Here is a 26,289-nt window from a genome sequence, read left to right as displayed (position 1 = left end):
GATATCCTGAATCCCTGATTAAATCAGCCAGAGATAGGGCAGACTCTATAGACAGGAAGGATTTATTGGTACATAAAGCACATCACTGCAAGTTTGATTCAGATCAACCACACTTTCTAACACAATTTAATAGCTCTTCATACAAGGTCAAGAATATCATTAATAATAATTATACTATACTTTTGACAGATCAGATTTTAAAAACAGAGTTGAAAGATAAACCGTCTGTTATTTTCAAAAAGTCTAACAATCTACAACATCTTCTTGCACCTAGTCTTTTTATAGACAAAAGAAAAACAGAGGCGAATATCAACTCCTCTAATATGGCTCAATGGCTCCCCAAAATTGTAGGATGTTTCAGATGTGGAGCCAAGCAATGTATCACCTGCTCATATATTTTAAACAATGTTAAAGTTTTCAATACTCCTAACTCCCTTAAGGTAGAGATCCGCTCACATATCAATTGTAACAGTTCTTTTGTGATATATCTATTGAGCTGCAATTGTGGTCTTATCTATGTGGGTAGGACGACACGAAAATTAAGAACTAGGTTTCTTGAACACAGACGCAATATTCAAAAAGGTTTTGTGTTCCATAGCGTCTCTAGACATTTTTCAGACAAACACCAAAAAAATCCAGAAGATATAAAATTAATTGGTATTGAGACAATACCACCGACAGCACGTGAAGGAGATAGATATAGAAAGTTATGCCTGAGGGAGAACTACTGGATCCACAAGTTGAGGACCCTAATGCCGGAGGGCCTTAATGAATGCATTGAATTCGACCTAGGATGAGAAAAGTCAATATTTATTAATCAAAAAAATCATGCTATAGATGTTTCGGGTACCCAGTTTCTTTCTGCTTTAAACCCTTTACACAATCTCTATTAATGAAGGTTATAGATGGGTACTATATTTTTTCTAAGTTTTTTTTGTGAAATTTTAAGATAACCCATAATGAATAGTCTTCTTGCAGCTATGGTGTGTTGTAGTGAGGTCAGTGGCACGTCGGGTTGAGACACTATTTGGTGCCTCAGTTGGACGTGGGATACGAACTCATGGCAGTCACCAGTGCGCAGTCAATAGAGAATAAATTTATTTTATTCCTCACGTTTATACACGAGCGACATAAGGACTCATGACGTTATGAGCTAACAAGAATATAGGTTACTCATGACCTTCATCCTGACGTTTGTTTTACTTTGACCACTTTTTGTGTCTCTCTTTCTTCTTTTTTCCTATATTTATTTTATTTTAGCTATGGAGATAATATTAAATATCAAGTTCTACATGTACTTCCGAGTGTCTGTCAGCTTACAAATACAGGTCTGAATCTCTTCCACACACAGCAGGGCCAGTGGCACACTGAGTTAGATCACTGAATAGCATCCCTCCACAGACCCCAGTTCGAATCCATGATGGTCAGATGGATACAGTTTAATCATTTATTCATTTATTCTTTATCTTTTTATTTATTTTTACTCTTGATTTATTATTATTATTTTTGAAACTATGTTTCATCGTCTGCTTTATTTTATTCTATCCTATTCTATTAGATAATATATGTCCTCTGCTCAGAACTATAGTAGATTGTCAACATCAAATAAGTAAACTATGTATAAATGTCATCACAGGTGATGGCTAATTAGCTCCTGCTTCTCATTGTAGTAATTGTCCATTAGAAAACCTTCTGCACAACATTGCAATCCCTATGCAGAGGTTTAATCTGTGGATTCATATTGTTTCTGTTCACGGGTCAATTCTGCCATATGCTTCGATTGTTTTCTATAACAATGTGTTTTTTAAACTGTGTTATTTTGAGAGCGAACGTGTATGTAATGTGTTACATAGGGCAGTTGCCTTAATTGTTAATCACTGACATCTGTATGTCATCAGTAGCTCAGGCTTTAAATACTGGTAAATGTGGAGGCAGGATCATACCTTTGAAAAAGTCACGTGATCGTGACGAAACGCGTCAGGACTCCGCCTCCAAACTAGCACACCTGGTCCAAGGTGTTACACTGCCGTGCAAACCCTCCTTGGTTTCCAATTTCAGCCTATTACCGGCTCGTCACCGTACAGGCTGCCGTCCATCTCACCACTGCAACTGGTGAGCATTACTGGACTTTGCTTCCATCCAGCCGCAAGCTTATACCATCTCCTCACCGCGACGAGTGACTACTGACAGGCTGTCTACTAGATATCGTCCCTCCGCTGTGCAACAATTTGGGCAAAGCAGGATTGTTTTGGCCGGGGACGCTCGGCCGAAATTTATACCAGCCCAATCGGAGAGGTACTATACACACACATCACCATCTGCCGGGTGACATATACGAGGTAACCATTTCTCTGGGACTGCACCGCATTGAGTTTCTTTTTTCTGAACTTTATATTGGACCTTTATTGCCATATACCATATACCAGTTATCACTACTCCATATACCTTTGAGACAGATACAGGTGTGCTTTTATTTTAAGTTTGTTTTATTAACCACATGTCATTTTTAACAAATTTAATACCTTTATAGTACACGTTTGCTCTTTTTGTACTTAACTACTGACACACAGCGCAGCCTCTCTTGTTGTTTCAGTCTACTCTCTCCATTCTTCACATAGTGGTCAAGGCAAGCGCAGTGTCTCAGCAGTTTATTATTTTATCTATACTATCGTTAGGCGCTGCACTAAGAGTGTTTTTTTTTGCTCATTAATTATATAGCCATCTTCTGTGAGAACAAATTCAATTTAGACTGTTTGTATACTAAAAATGTCTTACTGTTTTTCTTTGTTTTTGGGGTATGAAACTTCTGTGCCTGCTGTTATTGTAGCCATGGCAGTATGTTGGCTCTGTAACATTTATCACAAGAACGTGCTCTTCTGTCAGCATCCATGGCATAATTGTGTAGAAGAAATCCTCCATCTTTGCATTGGGATCTCTTTAAGAACTCTACTCTCTGCTCTTGTGAACAGGCACAGGAACTCCCCTATGTTCTTGTGAGCAGGCACAGGAACTCCCCTATGTTCTTGTGAACAGGCACAGGAACTTCCCTATGTTCTTGTGAGCAGGCACAGGAACTACCTTGTGCTCTTGTGAGCAGGCACGGGATCTACCCTGTGCTCTTGTGAACAGGCACAGGAACTCCCCTATGTTCTTGTGAGCAGGCACAGGAACTACCTTGTGCTCTTGTGAGCAGGCACGGGATCTACCCTGTGCTCTTGTGAGCAGGCACGGGATCTACCCTGTGCTCTTGTGAGCAGGCACGGGATCTACCCTGTGCTCTTGTGAGCAGGCACGGGATCTACCCTGTGCTCTTGTGAGCAGGCACGGGATCTACCCTGTGCTCTTGTGAGCAGGCACGGGATCTACCCTGTGCTCTTGTGAGCAGGCACGGGATCTACCTCTGCTCCTGGCAGCAGACACAGAAACTACCCTGTGCTCTTGTGAGCAGGCACGGGAACTCATTTGGACTTTCTGTTCTATTACCATGCAACTGAAAACCCAAGCAATGGCCATTGTACATCTGTGACGCCCAAACATGAACCCCAGAGCAGAGCAGGAATCTCCACAAGTGGATAGAAGAACATTGCCAGGCCCCATATCAGCTGCATGGGATGACATAACATTAATTATTCCCCTGTCCACAGTTCCCATAGTACACACACCTGAATGTGACGGTAATTGTTAAGTCAGTTATATAGGTAAAACTAATTGGACAGCAGACAGTAAAACAAATATAGTCAACATAAAATAAATGTTTAGGAAGAGAGCTTCAGATAAGAGCTAGGTATCCATTTTAGGGTTTGAATCAATAGTTTATTAACATCTATTCACTTTATTCTTGGCAAAACATATTGCTTATAAAAAGCCACTGCCATTTTTAACAACAAATATTAAAAATAAACAGTGTAGGATTATTTATAAAAAGTTATTTCTTCTAAATCATTGTTTAGATATCTTATTTTGGGTTCACTACGGCTGGCCGGCGGTCGGGCTCCCGGCGACCAGCATCCCGGCGCCGGGAGCCCGACCGCCGGCTTACCGACAGCTTGGCGAGCGCAAATGAGCCCCTTGCGGGCTCGCTGCGCTCGCCACGCTACGGGCACGGTGGCGCGCTACGCGCGCCACACTATTTTATTCTCCCTCTATGGGGGTCGTGGACCCCCACGAGGGAAAATAAGTGTCGGTATGCCGGCTGTCGGGCTCCCGGCGCCGGTATACTGAGCGCTGGGAGCCCGACCGCCGGCAAACCAGAAGACCACCCCTTATTTTATAGTATGATCCTAAAACCTTTCCTCCATTTCTGTTTACAGCTGATGGACTGTGGGGGAATAAATATCTGTAGCTCACCCCCAAATATCATTTTACCTGACATCATGGAGGCTACAAGTACTGAAGGCCAATAGCTTTCTATTCCAAGAGTTTGAATGAGTGCGTATCGAATCAGTGATTAATGACACACAACTATATATATATATATACACTGCTCTGCTTTTGGTTCTGCCCTGTCAATTTATGTATGTTGCCTGTATGACGTCCCTACAACACCTGGGCATGCTCCTGATGAGGTGGCGGATGGTCTCCTGAGGGATCTCCTCCCAGACCTGGACTAAAGCATCCGCCAACTCCTGGACAGTCTGTGGTGCAACGTGGCATTGGTGGATGGAGCGAGACATGATGTCCCAGATGTGCTCAATTGCATTCAGGTCTGGGGAACGGGCGGGCCAGTCCATAGCATCAATGCCTTCGTCTTGCAGGAACTGCTGACACACTCCAGCCACATGAGGTCTAGCATTGTCTTGCATTAGGAGGAACCCAGGGCCAACCGCACCAGCTTATGGTCTCACAAGGGGTCTGAGGATCTCATCTCGGTACCTAATGGCAGTCAGGCTACCTCTGGCGAGCACATGGAGGGCTGTGCAGCCCCCCAAAGAAATGCCACCCCACACCATTACTGACCCACTGCCAAACCGGTCATGCTAGAGGATGTTGCAGGCAGCAGATCGTTCTCCTTGGCGTCTCCAGACTCTGTCACGTCTGTCACATGTGCTTAGTGAGAACCTGCTTTCATCTGTGAAGAGCACAGGGCGCCAGTGGTGAATATGCCAATCTTGGTGTTCTCTGGCAAATGCCAAACGTCCTGCACGGTGTTGGGCTGTAAGCACAACCCCCACTTGTGGACGTCGGGTCCTCATACCACCCTCATGGAGTCTGTTTCTGATCGTTTGAGTAGACACATGCACATTTGTGGCTTGCTAGAGGTCATTTTGCAGGGCTCTGGCAGTGCTCCTCCTGTTCCTCCTTGCACAAAGGCGGAGGTAGCGGTCCTGCTGCTGGGTTGTTGCCCTCCTACGGCCTTCTACACATCTCCTGATGTACTGGCCTTTCTCCTGGTAGCGCCTCCATGCTCTGGACACTACGCTGACAGACCCAGCAAACCTTCTTGCCACAGCTCGCATTAATGTGCCATCCTGGATGAGCTGCACTACCTGAGCCACTTGTGTGGGTTGTAGACTCCGTCTCATGCTACCACTAGAGTGAAAGCACCGCCAGCTTTCAAAAGTGACCAAAACATCAGCCAGAAAGCATAGGAGCTGAGAAGTGGTCTGTGGTCACCACCTGCAGAACAACTCCTTTATTGGGGGTGTCTTGCTAATTGCCTATAATTTCCACCTGTTGTCTATTCCATTTGCACAACAGCATGTGAAATTGATCGTCAATCAGTGTTGCTTCCTAAGTGGACAGTTTGATTTCACAGAAGTGTGATTGACTTGGAGTTACATTGTGTTGTTTAAGTGTTCCCTTTATTTTTTTGAGCAGTGTATATATATATATATGTATATATATATGTGTATATATATATATATACATACATACATACATACATACATGTAGGAATTTTGACTGCTCAGTAGAATATTGAAGATAAATCTGTCACAAATCACAGCAATGAGAGGCACAAAACAGCTGGTAATTGGAATATATATATTTTTATATATAGGAGACCATAGCCCAGCACTCCCAAGTGGGTACTACATTTTTAGTGCTGGGGTGCCCTCCACAGGTCCATCGGCGTGGCCCAATAAGAGTATCGGTAGAACAGCGGCACTCATGCAGACTTGTTAAGGATTAATGCAGATTGTTTATTTATCCAATGGCGTTTCGGGGACAAGCCCCATCGTCAGGGACAGCGCTTGTCCCCGAAACGCCATTGGATAAATAAAGAATCTGCTTTAATCCTTAACAAGTCTGCATGAGTGCCGCTGTTCTACCGATAATATAAATAATTAATATATGTTCATCGGGAACATTGCAAAATGTATCAAAACTATCTGAAACTGCAGTTTGTCAGATTGCTATCTCTGAGCGTACTCACTAGCCACGCTAATTGTGTCCAATTGGACCCAGCTCAGTGCAGCCCAAATCTTCTTGTTTGGTCATAGAAACAGACAATCTGACTGCAGATAAGAATCTCTTGGCCCATCTAGTCTGCTATTTACATGGTGTCCATGCATATCCTTTAAAAAGTCTGTTTATTGTTAACATTTAAATTGGTGTTAAGAGATTAGTTAATTGTATATAATTGGTTATTTTGCAATTTTTTTAAACATTCATTGGACCTCTGAAACGATGGAACAACAGTATAACAAGTGTGTGTGTGTGTGTGTGTGTGTGTGGGGGGGGGTATTTATTTTTTTATATGGTCATGTCAGTACCATATACACATTGACAGGAGGGAAATCCAGAGATCTTTATAGTTGGGGAGGGGATTTGAGATATGATTGACCTTTCTCATGTGTTATAGAGCAAACAATACAACACAGTACACTTTACACAGCTCTGTTTGTGTTCCTAAAGTTAGAAAAAGACTTGCTGTTATTTCCGCTCCCAAGTAGCATCAAAAAAGCCTTTCATTCTTTGCATCCAGAGCCAGTAGCCAATTTAAAGAGAGCTATTTACCTGTGTCACCTGATCTCGTCCAATATGTCAGTGAGTCATATAATTGGGCAATGTTTGGGAAACTGCCTGTGGTGCTTTTCTTGACAACCAGCTATTGATGACTGTCAATCAGGATATCAAAAACATAATATTCCACTTAAAATAAGTATGTATATAGTATCAGAAATAGCTTTTACATGGAAGTTATCAAGGCACACTGGAATTATTCCAAATAAAATTAATAGCAATTAACATTGATATTGGTTTCTCCCCTCATGAGCAGGTCATTGTGGGGGTGAGGAATGGACTTCTTCACAACTTCTGCAAAAAGAGGTGATAATGACCTTCTAACCGTGGTGTATATACTATATACACTGTAGTTCTAATTCAGAGTCGCACGTAAAGTTGAAATTCCAGCAGCATGACATGTTGGTAAGTAAATGCGGATTTCCACCTATATTCAGAGTTGGTGACATTGATGCATCCACACCGCCCCCATCCGTCTGCTTGCCAAAAGGAAAAGGCCACCACTGCCCTCACCTGGCTGCTTTTATCGACTGACAGGCCACGTCACATCCATGGAATACGTATTCTGTGTTTGAGGCCGGGTATGGGTCGTTGGGTCGACTCAACTTAGGTCGACCACTGAAGGTCGAAATGGGCATTAGGTCGACAGGTGAAAAGGTCGATGTGAGTTTCTGGACTTTTTTTGGTGTCGTTTTCTTCGTAAAGTGACTGGGAACCCCAATTAGTTCACCGTGTCCCCTCGCATGGCTCGATTCGCTCGCCATGCTTCGGGCAAGGTTACCGTTCCAGTCGTAGTCCACGTGGATCGTCAAGTATGGAAAAATCCCCAAAATTAAGAAGAAAAACTCATGTCAAACTTTTGACCTGTCGACCTTCAGTGGTCGACCTAATGGCTGTCGACCTACGCTGTGTCGACCTAACGACCGTATCCCATGAGGTCACCCACTCAGTTGCAGTTGAGATCCATACAGCTGAATAGTATATCGTTACCCTAAGTTGCGTGTGCAGTCTACTAAAAAACATTTGTAAGCACATGGATCTGCGGGCAACTCTGCCTCAGGCCTTCTGTATATGGGTTAAGTTACACATTAGGGAGAGGTTGTCCATGCGTAATGGCAGTACTGCACTTCTTTATCTTTCAGTGGATAAAGCTATGTAGTTTAAAACCAAAAAAACCAGAGGATATAATTTATTTTTGGCATACTTCTTTTTATGTCGCTTGTTTTCTTCAGGACATGAATGAATCATCCATAATACACTCTTCAGTATAATGCTATTAACTACGCTTCAAGAGTGGGTGGGGTAGGCATTCTGCTGCATTTCCCTATCGGCATTGCATGTACCAGCAACAGGGGTGGGGGGTGTATTTATACAGTGGCGGAGCATTGTCTCGCACCAGTTACACTTTGATTACTGCTTTGTTGCATTAAGGATTTCCACAAAGTGTTCTATTGGGGTAATCAGTTCTGGTTCAGTGATTTATTTTTACAGTCACTTTAGTCATTCACCACAAGGAAGAGCAATATATTGAATTGATATGGGGAATATTTAGATTTTATGATTGTAGAGAATCACTATTAGTTGAAATATTTATTCATTTATGACCTAAACAATCTGGAAATGCAGTTTGAAGCAGAAGTGGGATAAAATAGTTTTTTCTTTTTTGTAACAATGGTAAAGATTGATCCGTTGTACTCTTATAACTGGTAGCACCTGTTTCTCTAAAGAAATAAATTATACTAGTAAAATAAAAAAGGGTGTGTGTATTTTTAACCAAAAACTCTTCAGGTTCAAAAATGTAACTTCAAGTATTCATAGTACGGGTATTCAAATCCCCCTTATGTCGCCCCACATTTGCGTGTGTGGCTTGGATTTGGAGGAATCCCTCTCTGCTCACCCCCGTTTATATGTCAACAATCTCCTTACTCTGGCCCGCGTTTGTATAGCCCGTACCTGGATTGGCCCTGACTCAGCCTCTCATACTGCCTGGGTTGCACTCTCTCATGAGCGTTTCATGTACACCAAACGCAATTGCGCTGGAAAATATGACAAAATCTGAGGTCTCTGGCAGAATTCCTGATTCTAATTTGAACCCGTTGATTAACTTGTCCTTGATCTGTCTGGCTCTCCTGCCCCTGGTGTGCGTCTAGCCACCCCCATGCGCATGCTTATAAAGTCATAGTCTACATTGCTAAATAGAGTTTCCTATAATGCACCACAGCTCTGCCTTTTTGGATCGCTATCTTTGTTTGTTTTTCCTGTAAGTATTAATGGGGGTCATTACAAGTTGTTCGCTCGTTGCCGATTTTCGCAACGGAGCGATTAAGGCAAAAATGCGCATGCGCATGGTTCGCAGTGCGCATGCGGTTAGTATTTTAACACAAAACTTAGTAAATTTACGCACGCCCGAACGAAGATTTTTTATCGTTGAAGTGATCGTAGTGAGATTGACTGGAAGTGGGTGTTTCTGGGCGGAAACTGCCCGTTTTCTGGGAGTGTGCAGAAAAACGCAGGCGTGTCAGAGAAAAACGTGGGAGTGTCTGGAGAAACGAGGGAGTGGCTGGCCGAATGCTGGGCGTGTGTGTGACGTCAAACCAGGAACGAAAGGGGCTGAGCTGATCGCAGTGTAGGAGTAGGTCTGGAGCTACTCAGAAACTGCTAAGAAATTTCTATTCGCAATTCTGCTAAACCTAGATACACTCCCAGAGGGCAGCGGCCTAGCGTGTGCAATGCTGCTAAAAGCAGCTAACGAGCGAACAACTCGGAATCACCCCCATTGTCAGATACTTTGTACTACAGGGGTGTATCGTTTTCTATGTTTGACTGTGATTCTATGCTGATCTTACTATTAGTTTCGACAGCTATACCCACTATGATCTGTATTTCACTCTTAGGAAATGTAACCACTTGTTTTTTGTATTGTTTATTCTTTATATGTTTTTCAAAAAACAATAAAATATTCCTGATTAAAAAAAAAAAAAAAACTCTTCAGGTTCATCTCCAAGATTGGATACCAGTTTTAGGAAAATGAAATGGAATCACAAAATATCCACTTTGCTATTTTGGAAGTTTACAGTAAATTGGCCTATCATTGCACTGACAGTGTGTGCTGCACTGATTGCACCGACAGTGTGTGCTGCACCCCTTCGCACCAAAAAGAAAATGACAGTTTGTATAATGGTACGGAATGGAAAGCTGGGTCAGCAAATACTCTCCTTCAGTGCTTGTATGAGGACGGTGACCAAAACCCGTAGCTATGGCTGGATCTGTGCAGTTTGTTCTTGCACCTATGTGTGATGTTATCTACAGATTTGGGGGGTAAATTTACTAAAGGTCAATATTTAGTTACATTTGATTTTGAGGTGATGTGGTGGTGATTTTTGCAATCAGGTATTTACTAAAGGCAAAACGGACTCAAAATCCCCTCAAAATTGCCAGAAATTTGACTTCACACACAGATAGAACCCCAATAGAACCACAAATCACCATTTTCAGTAGAACGATCAGAAACAATTCTATTTGAGTTTAAATAATGTGGAATTGTCTGAAACCTCAACATGATGGGGGAAAAAACATAGTAGAGAAGCTTGTGGGGCACTCTGGCTGCATAAATCATGGCATTTAAAGGCACAGTAATGATTTAAAAAAAATTGTGAATACGCAAATTAGTACAGGAATGTGTGTTTGTGGGTAATACAGTGCATGTGACTTGTTTTGACCAATAGGGATGCATTTGTTTAATGAAGTCAATTTTGAGTTGATTTTGAGTCTATTCGTGTGTGAATTCACCAGATTTAGAACTTCAAATAGAAATCACATCACCCTGCGATTTTAAAATTTAACTTTTAGTAAATGAGCTATTTGGAATAGAAACAATGTAGTTAATTCTGTGGGGATGTTGATTCTATTCTGGACGATTTTTAAATAGAATCCAAATCGACTTTTAGTAAATATACCACTTGGTCCTTTTGCTGGAAAGCAAAGTGACTGTGTTGCATAAGGTTTTGGAAGATATAGTGAAAAAGGAATGGATAATGAAATGAGCGCATATTTGTAAGTAATAAAATACATTTATTCGCAATAAAAAGAAACTAGTACACAGTGTTTGTGGTACAGTGTATCCAAGAGTTTTGGAGGACTGTTTGTGTGACGTTTCAGTTTGGATGACAAATACACAGGCATACACTTGCTGAAGCAATCATTGGCACACGTTTGTGTCTTTACTGTGTAGCGAAGGCAGAACAGGTATTTTTAAGTGTTTTAGCAAAATGCAAATAACTTAAACCACATTCAAATAAACACTAACATTCAATGAAATTGTGTATTTCCATTCCTATCCTTAAACAAGCCTTCCGACCCACTTCCCCATAATGCAGAAAATTATAGTTTATTAACTAGTTTTAAGAACTTACCATACTGTATTATCGGATTCTCCTGAATAGTCCAAAATTCTCTATTACTGGCAAGTTACTCTGTCATTTTTCATTTGTTTTTGTATTATTTTGTGTTATCTGTATATTTTGCCTGCAATTTTTACTGTTTTTGCATTCATTTGAAAACATTGTTTTGCTATTTTGCATACAGTTTGAAGTTTGTGATAGAGATATATATATATATAATTTATATACAAATACAGTATATATAAATATGTTTTTGATTTTTTTGACTAATAGCGACCATTTAACACTTTCTGACTAATCCAAATTTAATAAAAGGCGAGATACAAGGAAACACTGTTAGACCAATATGACGGCTTTATAAATGAGCCTCAGTGGCAGATAATTTAGGGCTCTGACAGTAACTAGTTGATGATACTGTAGCAAAAGTGTTTATCTACCGAGGACAACTGTTGAAGTACCAGTTGATAAGAACTTTAGGAGTGCGGTGTTGGCTTCATGTCTAGCCATTCACAGGTGCAGTGTCCTCACCATCTGCTGACAGAGTGTTGTATCAGATAATTGTGATTGTGTTTAGGGTGGTTTGATTATCTTGGATGTACCTTTTCTCAGTAAAACAAATCACTGCAATTACAGCAAGCAAGAGGGGAAGGTTGATCCACAATGATAAAGTCAAAGACAGATTAGTGTTGTGCGTTTCCTTATCTCTGCACACATCACTTACTGATGTAGTTTTATAGGTTGGTGCTGGCTAAATGACTTGAAAGGGAAGTATGGCTACAGGAAAGGCTAAGCATGCCTTTCCTGATCATTCGCATGTATGGGTGGTCTTCAGGTTGCCGACTGTTGGGATCCCGGCGCACAGTATACCGGCGCCGGAATCCCGACAGCCGGCATACCGAAGTTTTTCTCCCTCGTGGGGGTCCACGACCCCCCTGGAGGGAGAATAAATAGTGTGGCGCGCGTAGCGTGGCGCCACCGTGCCCGCAAGGGGCTCATTTGCGCTCACCACGCTGTCGGTATGCCGGCGGTCGGGCTTCCGGCATGCTGGTCGCCGGCAGCCCGGCCGCCGGCATACCATACCACACCACACCATACCACACCCGCATGTATACATGGTAAGTGGAAGCTGTCAGTTTGAGGCTAAGCGAAGTGCCCTATGAAAAGCAGCAGTAGGCAGAATGAGCCACGAGTAGGTCTGAAAGTGGCTGCATTTAGCGATTTTCCACATCCTGCACTTTCATCGCTACTAACGTACGAATGATCGAGAGTGATGACTATTTCAGTCTCTCTGTGGCCGGTAAATGGGCACAATAACGCAAACATGCGCAAGAGACCATGGGTCATACCTCCTAACTGTCCCGAATACAGCAGAACAGTCCCGCTAATTAGACACTGTCCCACCCACAGGCCGCAGTGTCCCGCAGGTGGGGGCAGATTGGGAGTGCCTGTGATCACCCGCTGCTCTGCAAAACAGCTAGTGATCACTTAATAGATGCCGTGCGCATCTATCAGTTCAGGCAGTGGAGCCTGGGGCCACCCAGCCACCCAGGGAGCGCTGGGCATGCCCCCAAAATATCAAAAATGGGGGTTGCGGCGCAAGGGCCCGTCCCCTTTCCGGCCGTGGCAAGAACAAGAAAACAGTGACTAATACCCCTTCTACGCCAAAAACCCGGGCCCAGCCTGGGTCATTGAGCAATGGGTACCAAGTCATGTCACAGCAACTTGAAACCCCATTTGCAGTGCAGGGTGGACTTAGGTTATTGCCGGGGCTTCCCTCTGCCGGCACTTGCATAATCTGCAAGCACCAGTGATGCGGCTCTCCATAGGCTTGTAACGGGTCCTGAGTCACCCGTTCACAGCCCCATTACCAAGGTCCAGCCTTGTTCGGTACCCGGCTCGGCTTCCCTAGTCACTGGACCTGGGTTATTTTTCTAACGTCCTAAGTGGATGCTGGGGACTCCGTAAGGACCATGGGGATTAGCGGCTCCGCAGGAGACTGGGCACAACTATAAAGAAAGCTTTAGACTACTGGTGTGCACTGGCTCCTCCCACCAAGACCCTCCTCCAGACTTCAGTTAGATTCTTGTGCCCGGCTGAGCTGGATGCACACTAGGGGCTCTCCTGAGCTCCTAGAAAGAAAGTATATTTAGGTTTTTTATTTTACAGTGAGATCTGCTGGCAACAGACTCACTGCAGCGAGGGACTAAGGGGAGAAGAAGCGAACCTACCTAACAGGTGGTAGTTTGGGCTTCTTAGGCTACTGGACACCATTAGCTCCAGAGGGATCGACCGCAGGACCCGACCTTGGTGTTCGTTCCCGGAGCCGCGCCGCCGTCCCCCTTACAGAGCCAGAAGCATGAAGAGGTCCGGAAAATCGGCGGCAGAAGACTTCGGTCTTCACCAAGGCAGCGCACAGCACTGCAGCTGTGCGCCATTGCTCCTCATATACACCTCACACTCCGGTCACTGATGGGTGCAGGGCGCTGGGGGGGGGGGCGCCCTGAGGGCAATATATGACACCTTGGCTGGCAAATCTACATCATATATAGTCCTAGAGGCTATATAGATGTAAAAATACCCCTGCCAGTAGTCCAGAAAAAGCGGGAGAAGTCTGCCGGAAAAGGGGCGGGGCCATCTCCCTCAGCACACTGGCGCCATTTTTCCCTCACAGCTCCGCTGGAAGGAAGCTCCCTGGCTCTCCCCTGCAGTCTGACAAGCTACAGAAGGGTAAAAAAGAGAGGGGGGGCACTAAATTTAGGCGCAGGATATATATATATATATATATATATAAAAAGCAGCTATAAGGGAAAACACTCATTTATAGTGGGATCCCTGTGTTATATAGCGCTCTGGTGTGTGCTGGCATACTCTCTCTCTGTCTCCCCAAAGGGCTTTGTGGGGTCCTGTCCTCTGTCAGAGCATTCCCTGTGTGTTTGCGGTGTGTCGGTACGGCTGTGTCGACATGTTTGATGAGGAGGCTTATGTGGAGGCGGAGCAGATGCCTGTAAATGTGATGTCACCCCCTGCGGGGTCGACACCTGAGTGGATGGTGCTGTGGAAGGAATTACGTGACAGTGTCGACTCCTTGCATAAAAGGTTTGACGACATACCAAATGTGGGACAGCCGGCTTCTCAGCCTGTGCCTGCCCAGGCGTCTCAAAAGCCATCAGGGGCTCTAAAACGCCCGCTACCTCAGATGGCAGACACAGATGTCGACACGGATACTGACTCCAGTGTCGACGACGATGAGACTAATGTAACTTCCAGTAGGGCCACACATTACATGATTGAGGCAATGAAAAATGTGTTGCACATTTCTGATGTTACCCCCGGTACCACAAAAAAGGGTATTATGTTTGGAGAGAAAAAACTACCAGTAGCTTTTCCTCCATCTGAGGAGTTAAATGAAGTGTGTGAAGAAGCGTGGGCTTCCCCTGATAAGAAGCTGGTAATTTCTAAGAGGTTACTAATGGCGTACCCTTTCCCGCCAGAGGATAGGTCACGTTGGGAAACATCCCCTAGAGTGGATAAAGCGCTCACACGCTTGTCAAAGAAGGTGGCACTACCGTCTCCGGATACGGCCGCCCTGAAGGAATCTGCTGATAGAAAGCAGGAGGCTATCCTGAAATCTATATATACACACACAGGTGTTATACTGAGACCAGCTATTGCTTCAGCATGGATGTGCAGTGCTGCAGCTGCATGGTCAGATTCCCTGTCAGAAAATATTGATACCCTAGACAGGGACACTATATTGCTAACCGTAGAGCATATAAAAGACGCACTTTTATTCATGAGGGATGCACAGAGGGATATTTGCCGGCTGGCATCAAAAATTAGTGCAATGTCCATTTCTGCCAGGAGAGGGTTATGGACTCGGCAGTGGACAGGTGATGCAGATTCCAAAAGGCACATGGAAGTTCTGCCTTATAAGGGTGAGGAGTTGTTCGGGGATGGTCTCTCGGACCTCGTTTCCACAGCAACAGCTGGGAAGTCTACATTTTTACCCCATGTTCCCTCACAGCCAAAGAAAGCACCGTATTATCAGGTACAGTCCTTTCGGCCCAATAGGGGCAAGCGGGTTAAAGGCGCATCTTTTCTGCCCAGAGGCAGAGGTAGGGGAAAAAAGCTGCAGCATACAGCCAGTTCTCAGGAGCAAAAGTCCTCCCCCGCTTCCTCTAAGTCCACAGCATGACGCTGGGGCTCCACAGGCGGAGCCAGGTACGGTGGGGGCCTGTCTCAAATATTTCAGCAATCAGTGGGCTCGCTCACGAGTGGATCCCTGGATTTTTCAGATAGTATCTCAGGGGTACAAGCTGGAATTCGAGACGTCTCCCCCCCCGCCGTTTCCTCAAATATGCCTTGCCAACCACTCCCTCAGGCAGGGAGGCAGTGTTACAGGCAATTCACAAGCTGTATTCACAACAAGTGATAGTAAAGGTACCCCTACTTCAACAAGGACGGGGTTACTATTCCACAATGTTGTGGTGCCAAAACCGGACGGTTCGGTGAGACACATTTTAAATTTGAAATCCTTGAACACATATATAAAAAAATTCAAGTTCAAGATGGAATCGCTCAGGGCGGTTATTGCAAGCCTGGACGAGGGGGATTACATGGTATCACTGGACATCAAGGATGCTTACCTGCATGTCCCCATTTACCATCCTCACCAAGAGTACCTCAGATTTGTGGTACAGGATTGTCATTACCAATTCCAGACGTTGCCGTTCGGTCTATCCACGGCTCCGAGGGTCTTTACCAAGGTAATGGCCGAAATGATGAAACTCCTTCGAAAGAAGGGAGTTTTAATTATCCCGAGAGCAGTTGTTGGTCGGGGTAGCACTATCTCGGGAGGTGCTACAACAGCGCGGCTGGATTCTAAACATTCCAAAGTCACAGCTGGTCCCTACGACACGTCTACTGTTCCTGGGGATGGTTCTGGACACAATACAGAAAAAAGTGTTTCTCCCGGAGGAGAAGGCCAAGGAGCTGTCATCTCTAGTCAGAGGCCTCCTAAAACCAAAACAGGTGTCGGTGCATCACTGCACGCGGATCCTGGGAAAGATGGTAGCTTCCTACGAAGCAATTCCATTCGGCAGGTTTCATGCAAGAACCTTTCAGTGGGACCTGTTGGACAAGTGGTCCGGGTCGCATCTTCAGATGCATCGGCTGATAACCCTGTCTCCAAGGACAAGGGTGTCTCTGCTGTGGTGGCTGCAGAGTGCTCATCTTCAAGAGTGCCGCAGATTCGGCATACAGGACTGGGTCCTGGTGACCACGGATGCCAGCCTTCGAGGCTGGGGGGCAGTCACACAGGGAAGAAACTTCCAAGGACTATGGTCAAGTCAGGAGACTTCCCTGCACATAAATATTCTGGAACTGTGGGCCATTTACAATGCCCTAAGTCAGGCAAAAACACTGCTTCAAAACCAGCCGGTACTGATCCAGTCAGACAACATCACGGCGGTCGCCCATGTAAACCGACAGGGCGGCACGAGAAGCAGGACGGCAATGGCAGAAGCCACAAGGATTCTCCGATGGGCGGAAAATCACGTGTTAGCACTGTCAGCAGTGTTCATTCCGGGAGTGGACAACTGGGAAGCAGACTTCCTCAGCAGGCACGACCTCCACCCGGGAGAGTGGGGACTTCATCCAGAAGTCTTTCAAATGATTGTAAACCGTTGGGAAAGGCCACAGGTGGACATGATGGCGTCCCGCCTCAACAAAAAGCTAGAAAAGTACTGCGCTAGGTCAAGGGACCCGCAGGCGATAGCTGTGGACGCTCTAGTGACACCGTGGGTGTACCGGTCGGTTTATGTGTTCCCTCCTCTTCCTCTCATACCAAAGGTGCTGAGGATAATAAGGAGAAGAGGAGTAAGAACTATACTCATTGTTCCGGATTGGCCAAGAAGAGCTTGGTACCCGGAACTTCAAGAAATGATCTCAGAGGACCAATGGCCTCTACCGCTCAGACAAGACCTGCTGCAGCAGGGGCCCTGTCTGTTCCAAGACTTACCGCGGCTGCGTTTGACGGCATGGCGGTTGAACACCGGATACTGAAGGAAAAGGGCATTCCGGAGGAAGTCATTCCTACGCTGATTAAAGCTAGGAAATAAGTAACCGCAAACCATTATCACCGAATATGGCGAAAATATGTTGCGTGGTGTGAGGCCAGGAAGGCCCCAACGGAGGAATTTCAGCTGGGCCGTTTCCTGCACTTCCTATAGTCAGGGGTGACTATGGGCCTTAATTTGGGTTCCATTAAGGTCCAGATTTCGGCTCTATCGATTTTCTTCCAGAGAGAACTGGCTTCACTACCTGAAGTTCAGACTTTTGTTAAGGGAGTGCTGCATATTCAGCCCCCTTTTGTGCCTCCAGTGGCACCTTGGGATCTCAACGTGGTGTTGGATTTCCTAAAGTCACACTGGTTTGAGCCACTGAAAACCGTGGATTTGAAATATCTCACGTGGAAAGTGGTCATGTTGTTGGCCTTAGCTTCGGCCAGGCGTGTATCAGAATTGGCGGCTTTGTCATGTAAAAGCCCTTATCTGATTTTCCATATGGATAGGGCAGAATTGAGGACTCGTCCCCAGTTTCTCCCCAAAGTGGTATCAGCGTTTCATCTGAACCAACCTATCGTGGTGCCTGCGGCTACAAATGACTTGGAGGCTTCCAAGTTGTTGGACGTGGTCAGGGCCCTGAAAATCTATGTTTCCAGGACAGCTGGAGTCAGAAAGACTGATTCGCTCTTTATCCTGTATGCGCCCAACAAGTTGGGTGCACCTGCTTCAAAGCAGACTATTGCTCGCTGGATCTGTAGTACGATTCAGCTTGCACATTCTGCGGCTGGACTGCCGCATCCTAAATCGGTGAAAGCCCATTCCACAAGGAAGGTGGGCTCTTCTTGGGCGGCTGCCCGAGGGGTCTCGGCTCTTCAACTTTGCCGAGCAGCTACTTGGTCGGGGTCAAACACGTTTGCTAAATTCTACAAGTTTGACACCCTGGCTGAGGAGGACCTAGAGTTTGCCCATTCGGTGCTGCAGAGTCATCCGCACTCTCCCGCCCGTTTGGGAGCTTTGGTATAATCCCCATGGTCCTTACGGAGTCCCCAGCATCCACTTAGGACGTTAGAGAAAATAAGAATTTACTCACCGGTAATTCTATTTCTCGTAGTCCGTAGTGGATGCTGGGCGCCCATCCCAAGTGCGGATTGTCTGCAATACTTGTATATAGTTATTGCTTAACTAGTGGGTTATTGTTGAGCCATCTGTTGAGAGGCTCAGTTGTTATCATACTGTTAACTGGGTATTGTATCACGAGTTATACGGTGTGATTGGTGTGGCTGGTATGAGTCTTACCCGGGATTCAAAATCCTTCCTTATTGTGTCAGCTCTTCCGGGCACAGTATCCTAACTGAAGTCTGGAGGAGGGTCTTGGTGGGAGGAGCCAGTGCACACCAGTAGTGTAATGCTTTCTTTATAGTTGTGCCCAGTCTCCTGCGGAGCCGCTAATCCCCATGGTCCTTACGGAGTCCCCAGCATCCACTACGGACTACGAGAAATAGAATTACCGGTGAGTAAATTCTTATTTTTTCAAGGATCCTTTCACGCCGAGGAGCAGCCTGGGTCGGCCTGGCAATAACCCGGGCTATTGCGGCAGTGTAAAAGGTATATAACAGTACAAGACCATGCAGGACAAGTCATAATGCTCAGGTAAGCAGCAGGGTGGCAGAAAGCAACGGTTAGGTGCTGTTGTAGAGTATGGGGTAGATGACAGCATAAGTAAAGCTGGGTACACACTAGACGGTATAGTGAACGATGCGCCCAATGCCGACACATTGTTCACAATATCATTTAGTGTGTATGCACTATGGGGGTAATTCCAAGTTGATTGCAGCAGGAAATTTTTTAGCAGTTGGGAAAAACCATGTGCACTGCAGGGGGGGGAGGGGGGGGGGGCAGATATAACATTTGCAGAGAGAGTTAGATTTGGGTGGGTTATATTGTTTCTGTGCAGGGTAAACACTGGCTGCTTTATTTTTACACTGCAATTTAGATTGCAGATTGAACTCACCACACCCAAATCTAACTCTCTCTGCACATGTTATATCTGCCCCTCCTGCAGTGCACATGGTTTTGCCCAATTGCTAACAAAATTGCTGCTGCAATCAACTCAGAATTAGGCCGTATGTTGGTAACGATGCATGCTCCCGTGCGTCATCTGCGGCATCACCCGTCGGATGTGCATGCAAGTCAATCCAGTGATATCGTCAGCCTCCCTTGGTCGTTCATCGCTGCCGGCATCAGCAAGTTTGTATGCATACCCCGCCGGTGCCAGTATTGCTGGGTACATACATTGTGTAGTGTGTACCCAGCATTAGGGAAGAAAAGCATATGAGGCAATAGAGCCCTGCTCGTTTTTAGGTGCCAAAGTCACCATCCAAGACCCACTCACATCAGCTGGAGAAATTTCCCATAGCATCTAAGTAGCGTCTAGCTATCATTTATCGAGTGCATTCTTTAAAATGATAGGTAGAATTTGATTGGTTGCTATGGGCAACTTCTCCACTTGTCCTCTTCAGAAGGTTTGATACACCTCCCCCAGCTTAAGGGCATTTTAATAAATAAATCTTTCAGTCCATGAAAGTCATTCATTTTCTCCTTCACCTCGCATGCGGTAGGTGTAAATGCTGATAATGATGGTGGGACGGAACAACAGCAAAGATGCATACGCATTAGAATGTGCATATAGTCGCATTAGCGATCCATTCATACTCGGAATGAGGCCCTATCAGACCTGCGTGGGACTCGGGCCCACAGTCATCCGTCTCAATTGTGCTGAGCATTAGTAACCTCTAATAACATTGTCAATTGATAAGTTTACAGCTATAAATAAAATACATGCATTTCATTTATCTGTATATAACAGCAAATTCTGTAGCCTCATTCATTTGGTTTTATTTGTGGTGCATCTGTGAATGGGGTAACTATGGGTGAAACCCAATCCCCATAATTACAGAGATTAAATCATTCCTTCGGCAGTCCATATTTATGCAGTGCAATTCGTGTCTGTTTTCCCATGGCAAAAGTCGTAGTACAGTATGTGGGGTTTTATGCAAATTCTGAAACTGTAGACATTTTAAACATGAGATAATTGATGTACAAACATAAAAGCCTAAAGCTGGGTTTATGCAATGCTGATGCAGGAGCCATAGCCAAAAAACTGCTTCTAATGCTCCTGCAATGGTCAGGATCCTGACGATCAAAATACAGACAACCATTGACCCGATGGTCAAAATACCGACATGGTAAAAATTCCAACTTTAAGAATGTCGAAACGGTCAAAATACCGAGATTTAAAATGTCGACAGGTCAAAAAATCGACATGAGTTTTTCACAAGTTTTTTTAATTGAAACCGACTTGTTCATACTTTACCATCCCAGTGGAGGGGAAATATAATAGTGTGCCGTGCCAGAAGTGCGCTCGCCATGCAAGGGAACGCGGTACACTTATACGGTGTCCATATCGACCTATGTCGACATATACACCAACATTTTTTAGAAACTCATGTTGACTTTTTGACCTGTCAACATTTTAAATGTCTGTATTTTGACTGTGTCTACATTTTAAATGTCTATTTTGACCGTGTCGACATTCTAAATGTCTGTATTTTGACCGTGTCGACATTTGAAATGTCTGTATTTTGACCATGTCGACATTTGAAATGTCTGTATTTTGACCATGTTGACATTTGAAATGTCTGTATTTTGACCTTGCCGGTATTTTGACCAACGGTTAATTGTTGTCGGGATTTTGCTTGTAGGTAAATCATGCTGATTCCATACAGCCAACCTCCCGTTCCCCATAGAGAAGCCACTTACCTCACAGGGGGATACAGCTGGATACATACCACTCAGCTGATTAGGCGCATTTAATCCATTCAGCGAGGATAGAATATGTGTGTTCCTAGCTTTAGAATTCCCGGATACAGCTGCTGGACAACCGTAACTTAACATTTTTTAGAAGAAGTTAGAATGCCAGGCTTAGAAGAAGCTGAACCTGGAAGCAGTGACGACCTGTCACTAGAGTGCTTGATTCCATGTCTGATACCTCTACAAGTCACAGCTGTCCTGCTGTGTGGACTGGTAGAAGCTTGTCTGATAGAGCATAACACAGTCCTACTATAGAATGCTCTATGGGCGTGGTGCACGGGAGCCCCTGACATATTGTCCATCCGACCTGTTTTGGCGGAAAACATTAAAGAAAAGATTCATAGATGAGTAGCAATCTTCTGAGTAAATAAGAGTCCTTAGCAAGAACAGATTGGCAGTGAGAGCTTTACACCACTGGAAATCTCGTCTCTTGATCCAAATTGATAAACTCTGATCTATCTCTGGTTGTCAATCAGCAGCGGGACGTGGCCTGGAAAATATCAGAAGGGTGTATGAGACCAGTGCTACACAGAGAGCTGGTTCTGAGCTGTCCCCTAGAGATCATTTATAGTCGTATCAAGAGTGTAGCCATGTGTAAAATTGACATTCACTGAGCTCTAGAAAAAGTGAGCATTACGTGGAGTGATAAATAACCATGCGGAGAACATATAAAACAAGCAGAGACTTGTAACAACAACACACCATGGACACAGAAACATGCCATGTACACAGAGACTGTGTATGGATTTCATGAAATTACATCCTGGCATATTAGACTCCTTTCCATTGACTGACATAATAATATACCGTTGTTAACAAGTAGTAATTTGCCAATACATGTGCAAACCTATTTCTAAACCTATTAGGTATATTTCAGATAAAAGAAGATTTATTGTACAAGCCTTTTTGTCTCCACTCATCGGAATTCCTGCTAGACAACATATAGCAAAAAAACCATTGAACCTCATAAAACCTAATAGAGTATATGACGCTTACTGTTTGCTATATAATTGGCACAAATTAAAATGACTTCATTTGTCATAGTATGGAAGCTTTACACATTTGTGAGATAAGAGGACATCTCTAAGCAGATTTCCTTTTTTGATGTTTAAATTTGACTTTTTTTGTGTAGCGCTAACATGGTTTTCAGCATTTTATAGAGAATGTTCTCACACTAAGGCTTATCTTATGAAAACTGATAATTCTACCAGTTGTGGGAGGAAACCAAATCTCTAAAAAACATCAACAACAACAACAAAAAAACATTGATAAAACATACAAACGCTATACAAGTTTAAATAGACAGAATCAAGTCATCAGCCCTAGGGCTGTGAGGCAGCACTGCTAAGCAACTAAGGACCAAATTCAAATAGCCGCAAAAAGCCGAATTTGCTGTAAAAACTGTGAATTAACGCAAATCATTAAAAGTGCCTATTCAGTTGTCCAAAAAATCCGATTCACCGTAATTTGACTGCAAATTTCGAATCACCACCTCTGAATAGGTGAAAAGTTGGGAAAAACACTATTTTAAGTTAAAAATGGCAGGATTTGGTTCAGAATGACTAATTAGCACAAGTTTTTAACTGACCAATAATGACATGTAATTTTGGGGGTGAAAAAATGCAAAATGATGGAAATTGGGGTACAAGGTTTTTTTTTTTTTTGGGTGGTGCCACACCCTGCACCTAGATATAGCGCTAGGGACCCCCAATATATATACAGAGAGGCCTTGACGCGGCTTGGTGGTTTACACATATATTTGCGCAGATATATGTAACCGAGATCTCTGAATTCTAAGATATTGTATGGGATTTATATCTGGTTACTGCTATCATTCAGTGTGCTGGGGGAAACAAAATGTTTTTTTTTTTCTTGCTTAGATATACCCCTCACTTTCAAGCACCTGAATGATACCACTAAGCTAATTGAGCATCCACCACTATATTTGCTTGGTACAAGGTATGGCACAGGTATATTGGGGTGCGTTATGAGTGGGACAAGCATTTACATACTTGTAGGTGGTCGTAAGCGTTTTCTTGAGGGAACTTTTTTCAAAGTGGCGTAAGATGACCGAAATATATACTTATACCCATGTTTATGTACCCCCAATTTAATTTAGCACTTATTTTGATGAAATACACTTGCTGTTTATCATTTTTTTTAAAAAAAATTTTTAAATGCATAGAACAGCCATTTCACCCAATATTATTCCCCCAAATACTTTTATTATAACCAATAATAAACTTCTATACTGTTATCCAGTGTTAGTTTCGATATTTTTTTTTTGGAGGGTACGGACAGATTTACCCATTTTTCACTTTTCTCTGCCAGCAACAATTTTCGCAGTAATCCCATTTTCACAAATTTGAATAGACACATTGCGAGAGTGCGCATATCTGCGAAAAGCCCATTTTTGCGGCAAAATGACAATTGCCCTAACTCTAATATAGTATCCAATAATTGTGGGATATGTAATAAATACTTAGCTATAAATGCATATTTACAGTTACCAATATTTTTACCTTTTTCCTAATTGGTTTCCTACAGATCTAATGCTGATTAAATACTTTAAAGAGAAAAAATATATAATTATATTAGAGGTATGTAATAAAGTCTGTGTCTAAAACACTTAAATAGAAGTACCAATCAGCTTGAGTTCTATCATGGAGGAACATGTATTACATTGACAAGATTGTATACATTATTTCCTCCTTCAGTGGTATATACTTTTTGCCTGTCTGCCACAGTAGCTGTATTATAGGTAGTTTAAAAAATTAAATTATTTATGTCTTCTATAGTTTGAGTGGCTTTAATCTAGCCACATATGTTTGGATAAGGTCATTTGTCCTGATTGCAGATATCTGTGCCCAATTTGGCCACTCCGATGCATAGACAAAGTTAATAGATCAGGTGATTTGTCTGTAGTCCAGGATCACAGTCCGTAATGTAAGCCAATGGTCACACTCACAGATTTCAGTAATTATTATTGTTACATTTATAAGTCGCCGTCACTAGAAGGATGCAGGGGTGATACAGGGGGCTGGGGGGATTCAGTTGAGGACTTGATGATCCTTTACCCAATGTATGGGCAAGCAAACAGTATCAGAGTCGCTAAAGGGGAAAATATAGATAAAGATAGTGTGCCATTGATGGCCTGGATAGAGAACAAGATGGCACTGCCCATGAGACCGTACATAATAAGTGTAATTGCCTATTTTATTTTTACCCTCTTTCAAATACTTCCAAAAAAACAACTTATATTTCTGATATAGTTTACAGGGCATTACTCTATAGTTAACAGGAGAAAGCAAATGGTTTCTCTGATGAATAAAATGACTCATGTTAATTCTTTTTCTTTTTTTCTATAGGCTTATGATGGCTTTGCCAGTATAGGAATATCTCGATTGCTAGAGCCATCAGACATGGTTTTACTAGCAATTCCGGACAAGCTGACCGTTATGACCTACCTGTATCAAATCCGGGCACATTTTAGTGGACAGGAACTAAATGTGGTTCAGATTGAGGAGAACAGTAGTAGAAGCACATATAAAGTGGGCAACTATGAAACTGACACGAATAGCTCCATTGACCAGGAGAAGTTTTATGCAGAACTTAGTGATCTAAATCAGGAAGCAGCACCTGAACAACTAGAGGCCGCAGCCACTGTGCCAGATTGTCTATCCCAAGATAGCTCTGTGTTAGCTAGGGACAATGGGATAAGGGACCTTGAGGATAAATCCCAAGATGTAACTGAGCAATCTAAAACTGAAACGGACTTCCCTACGCCCAGGACTAGAAGTCACCTACAATTACAAAGCTCCAGTAGGACTTTTGAACCTGATGAACAGAGGAAATGGGATGGTACATATACAACTCGCCCGCAAGCACTGCCAGTAGCTGCTAAACGGAAGTTGCTAAAACCGGATGTTGCGGATCTCAGTGATTTGTCTCGCATCTCAGAACCTTGTAAGGAAGCTACACCTGGCGGAACTCTGTCTGGGGACTCTTATAGGCATGGTTTACCAGAGCAAGCAAAGCCCAGCCTAACCTCCCCATTAGAATGTAGAGGCTTGGACAATGGTGCCCACGAAAAAACTACTGTTTTCCATACCACAAAATTTGGTGACTCTTATGAAAAAGTTGGCGATGTCTTTAAAAGCCCATCTGTTCCACAGACTGGGATCAGTGCCCTTCTGGATGCTACAAAGTCTGTGTCTAACCATACTGATCAAACTGGAAAAACACCTGAGGTAAGAGAGATGATTGGCCCAAATTTCTGAACTCTTCTGACGATTATCAATTTTGTGTTTATGGTTTGCATTGGATTATGATAATACATTGGTTTGGTTCCATTAGGTGTCTCTACAATGCTTCAATTCATAGGCACTTGGGGGCTAATTCAGACTGGATCGCTGCAGCAGCAGCGATCGCAGTCTGAATTTTTTTGTGGAGTTGGGCGCACTGCACGTACGCACCCCAGGAGCCCAGTGAGATGCTAAAAGCATCTCTGGGCTGCGATCACCCCTGCCTGATTGACAGGCATAGGCGGTCGCGGGGCGGGAGGGGGCGTGCCAACGACGGTAGAATGTCGTTGGTGGGGCGCGGTCAGGACAACAGAGGAATGTTGGACCATCAGGGGTGGGGGTGGGGGGCGGTACCGTGGCAGCTGCGTGACGTGCAGCGACTGTAACGGTGGGGGGGGGGGGTAGAGCCTGACATGAGGGGCGGACTAGCCCTGTGCTGGGCGTTACCCCATGTCAGAGTAAATGATCGTAGATGTGCTAAATTTAGTTCTGAATTACCCCCTTAATGCAATATAGATGTTTGAAATGCCATGCTTTATTTCTTAGGGCTTCATCACTAATGTACAGTTCATAGACAATGTCTACACACCCTTATTGAAATTTTAGGTTTTGTGATATAAATTTCCTGAAATTAAAATAAATCATGTCAGCCTCTTGTCATCCTGTAATGTGACCTTGAAACCATAG

General features: G+C 43.9%; 1 protein-coding gene across 10 annotated transcripts in view; it reads left to right on the top strand.

Annotated features, from left to right (window-relative positions):
* EHBP1 (EH domain binding protein 1) overlaps positions 1-26,289 on the top strand; it is a 643,275-nt gene that overhangs the window by 391,506 nt on the left and 225,480 nt on the right. For 9 of the 10 annotated variants that reach the window (XM_063918463.1, XM_063918465.1, XM_063918468.1 and 6 more), the window contains one exon: positions 24,667-25,548. The exons of the other annotated variant lie outside the window; for it this stretch is intronic. In XM_063918463.1, coding sequence (XP_063774533.1) covers positions 24,667-25,548 — 882 coding nt within the window. The remainder of the gene's footprint in view (positions 1-24,666; positions 25,549-26,289) is intronic. 10 annotated transcript variants of the gene reach the window in all.

This window comes from Pseudophryne corroboree, chromosome 4 (assembly GCF_028390025.1).
Source record: "Pseudophryne corroboree isolate aPseCor3 chromosome 4, aPseCor3.hap2, whole genome shotgun sequence".
Classification (NCBI taxonomy): domain Eukaryota; kingdom Metazoa; phylum Chordata; class Amphibia; order Anura; family Myobatrachidae; genus Pseudophryne; species Pseudophryne corroboree.
The sequence above is the reverse complement of the archived record's forward strand: the minus strand, read 5'-3'. Positions and strand labels throughout refer to the sequence as shown.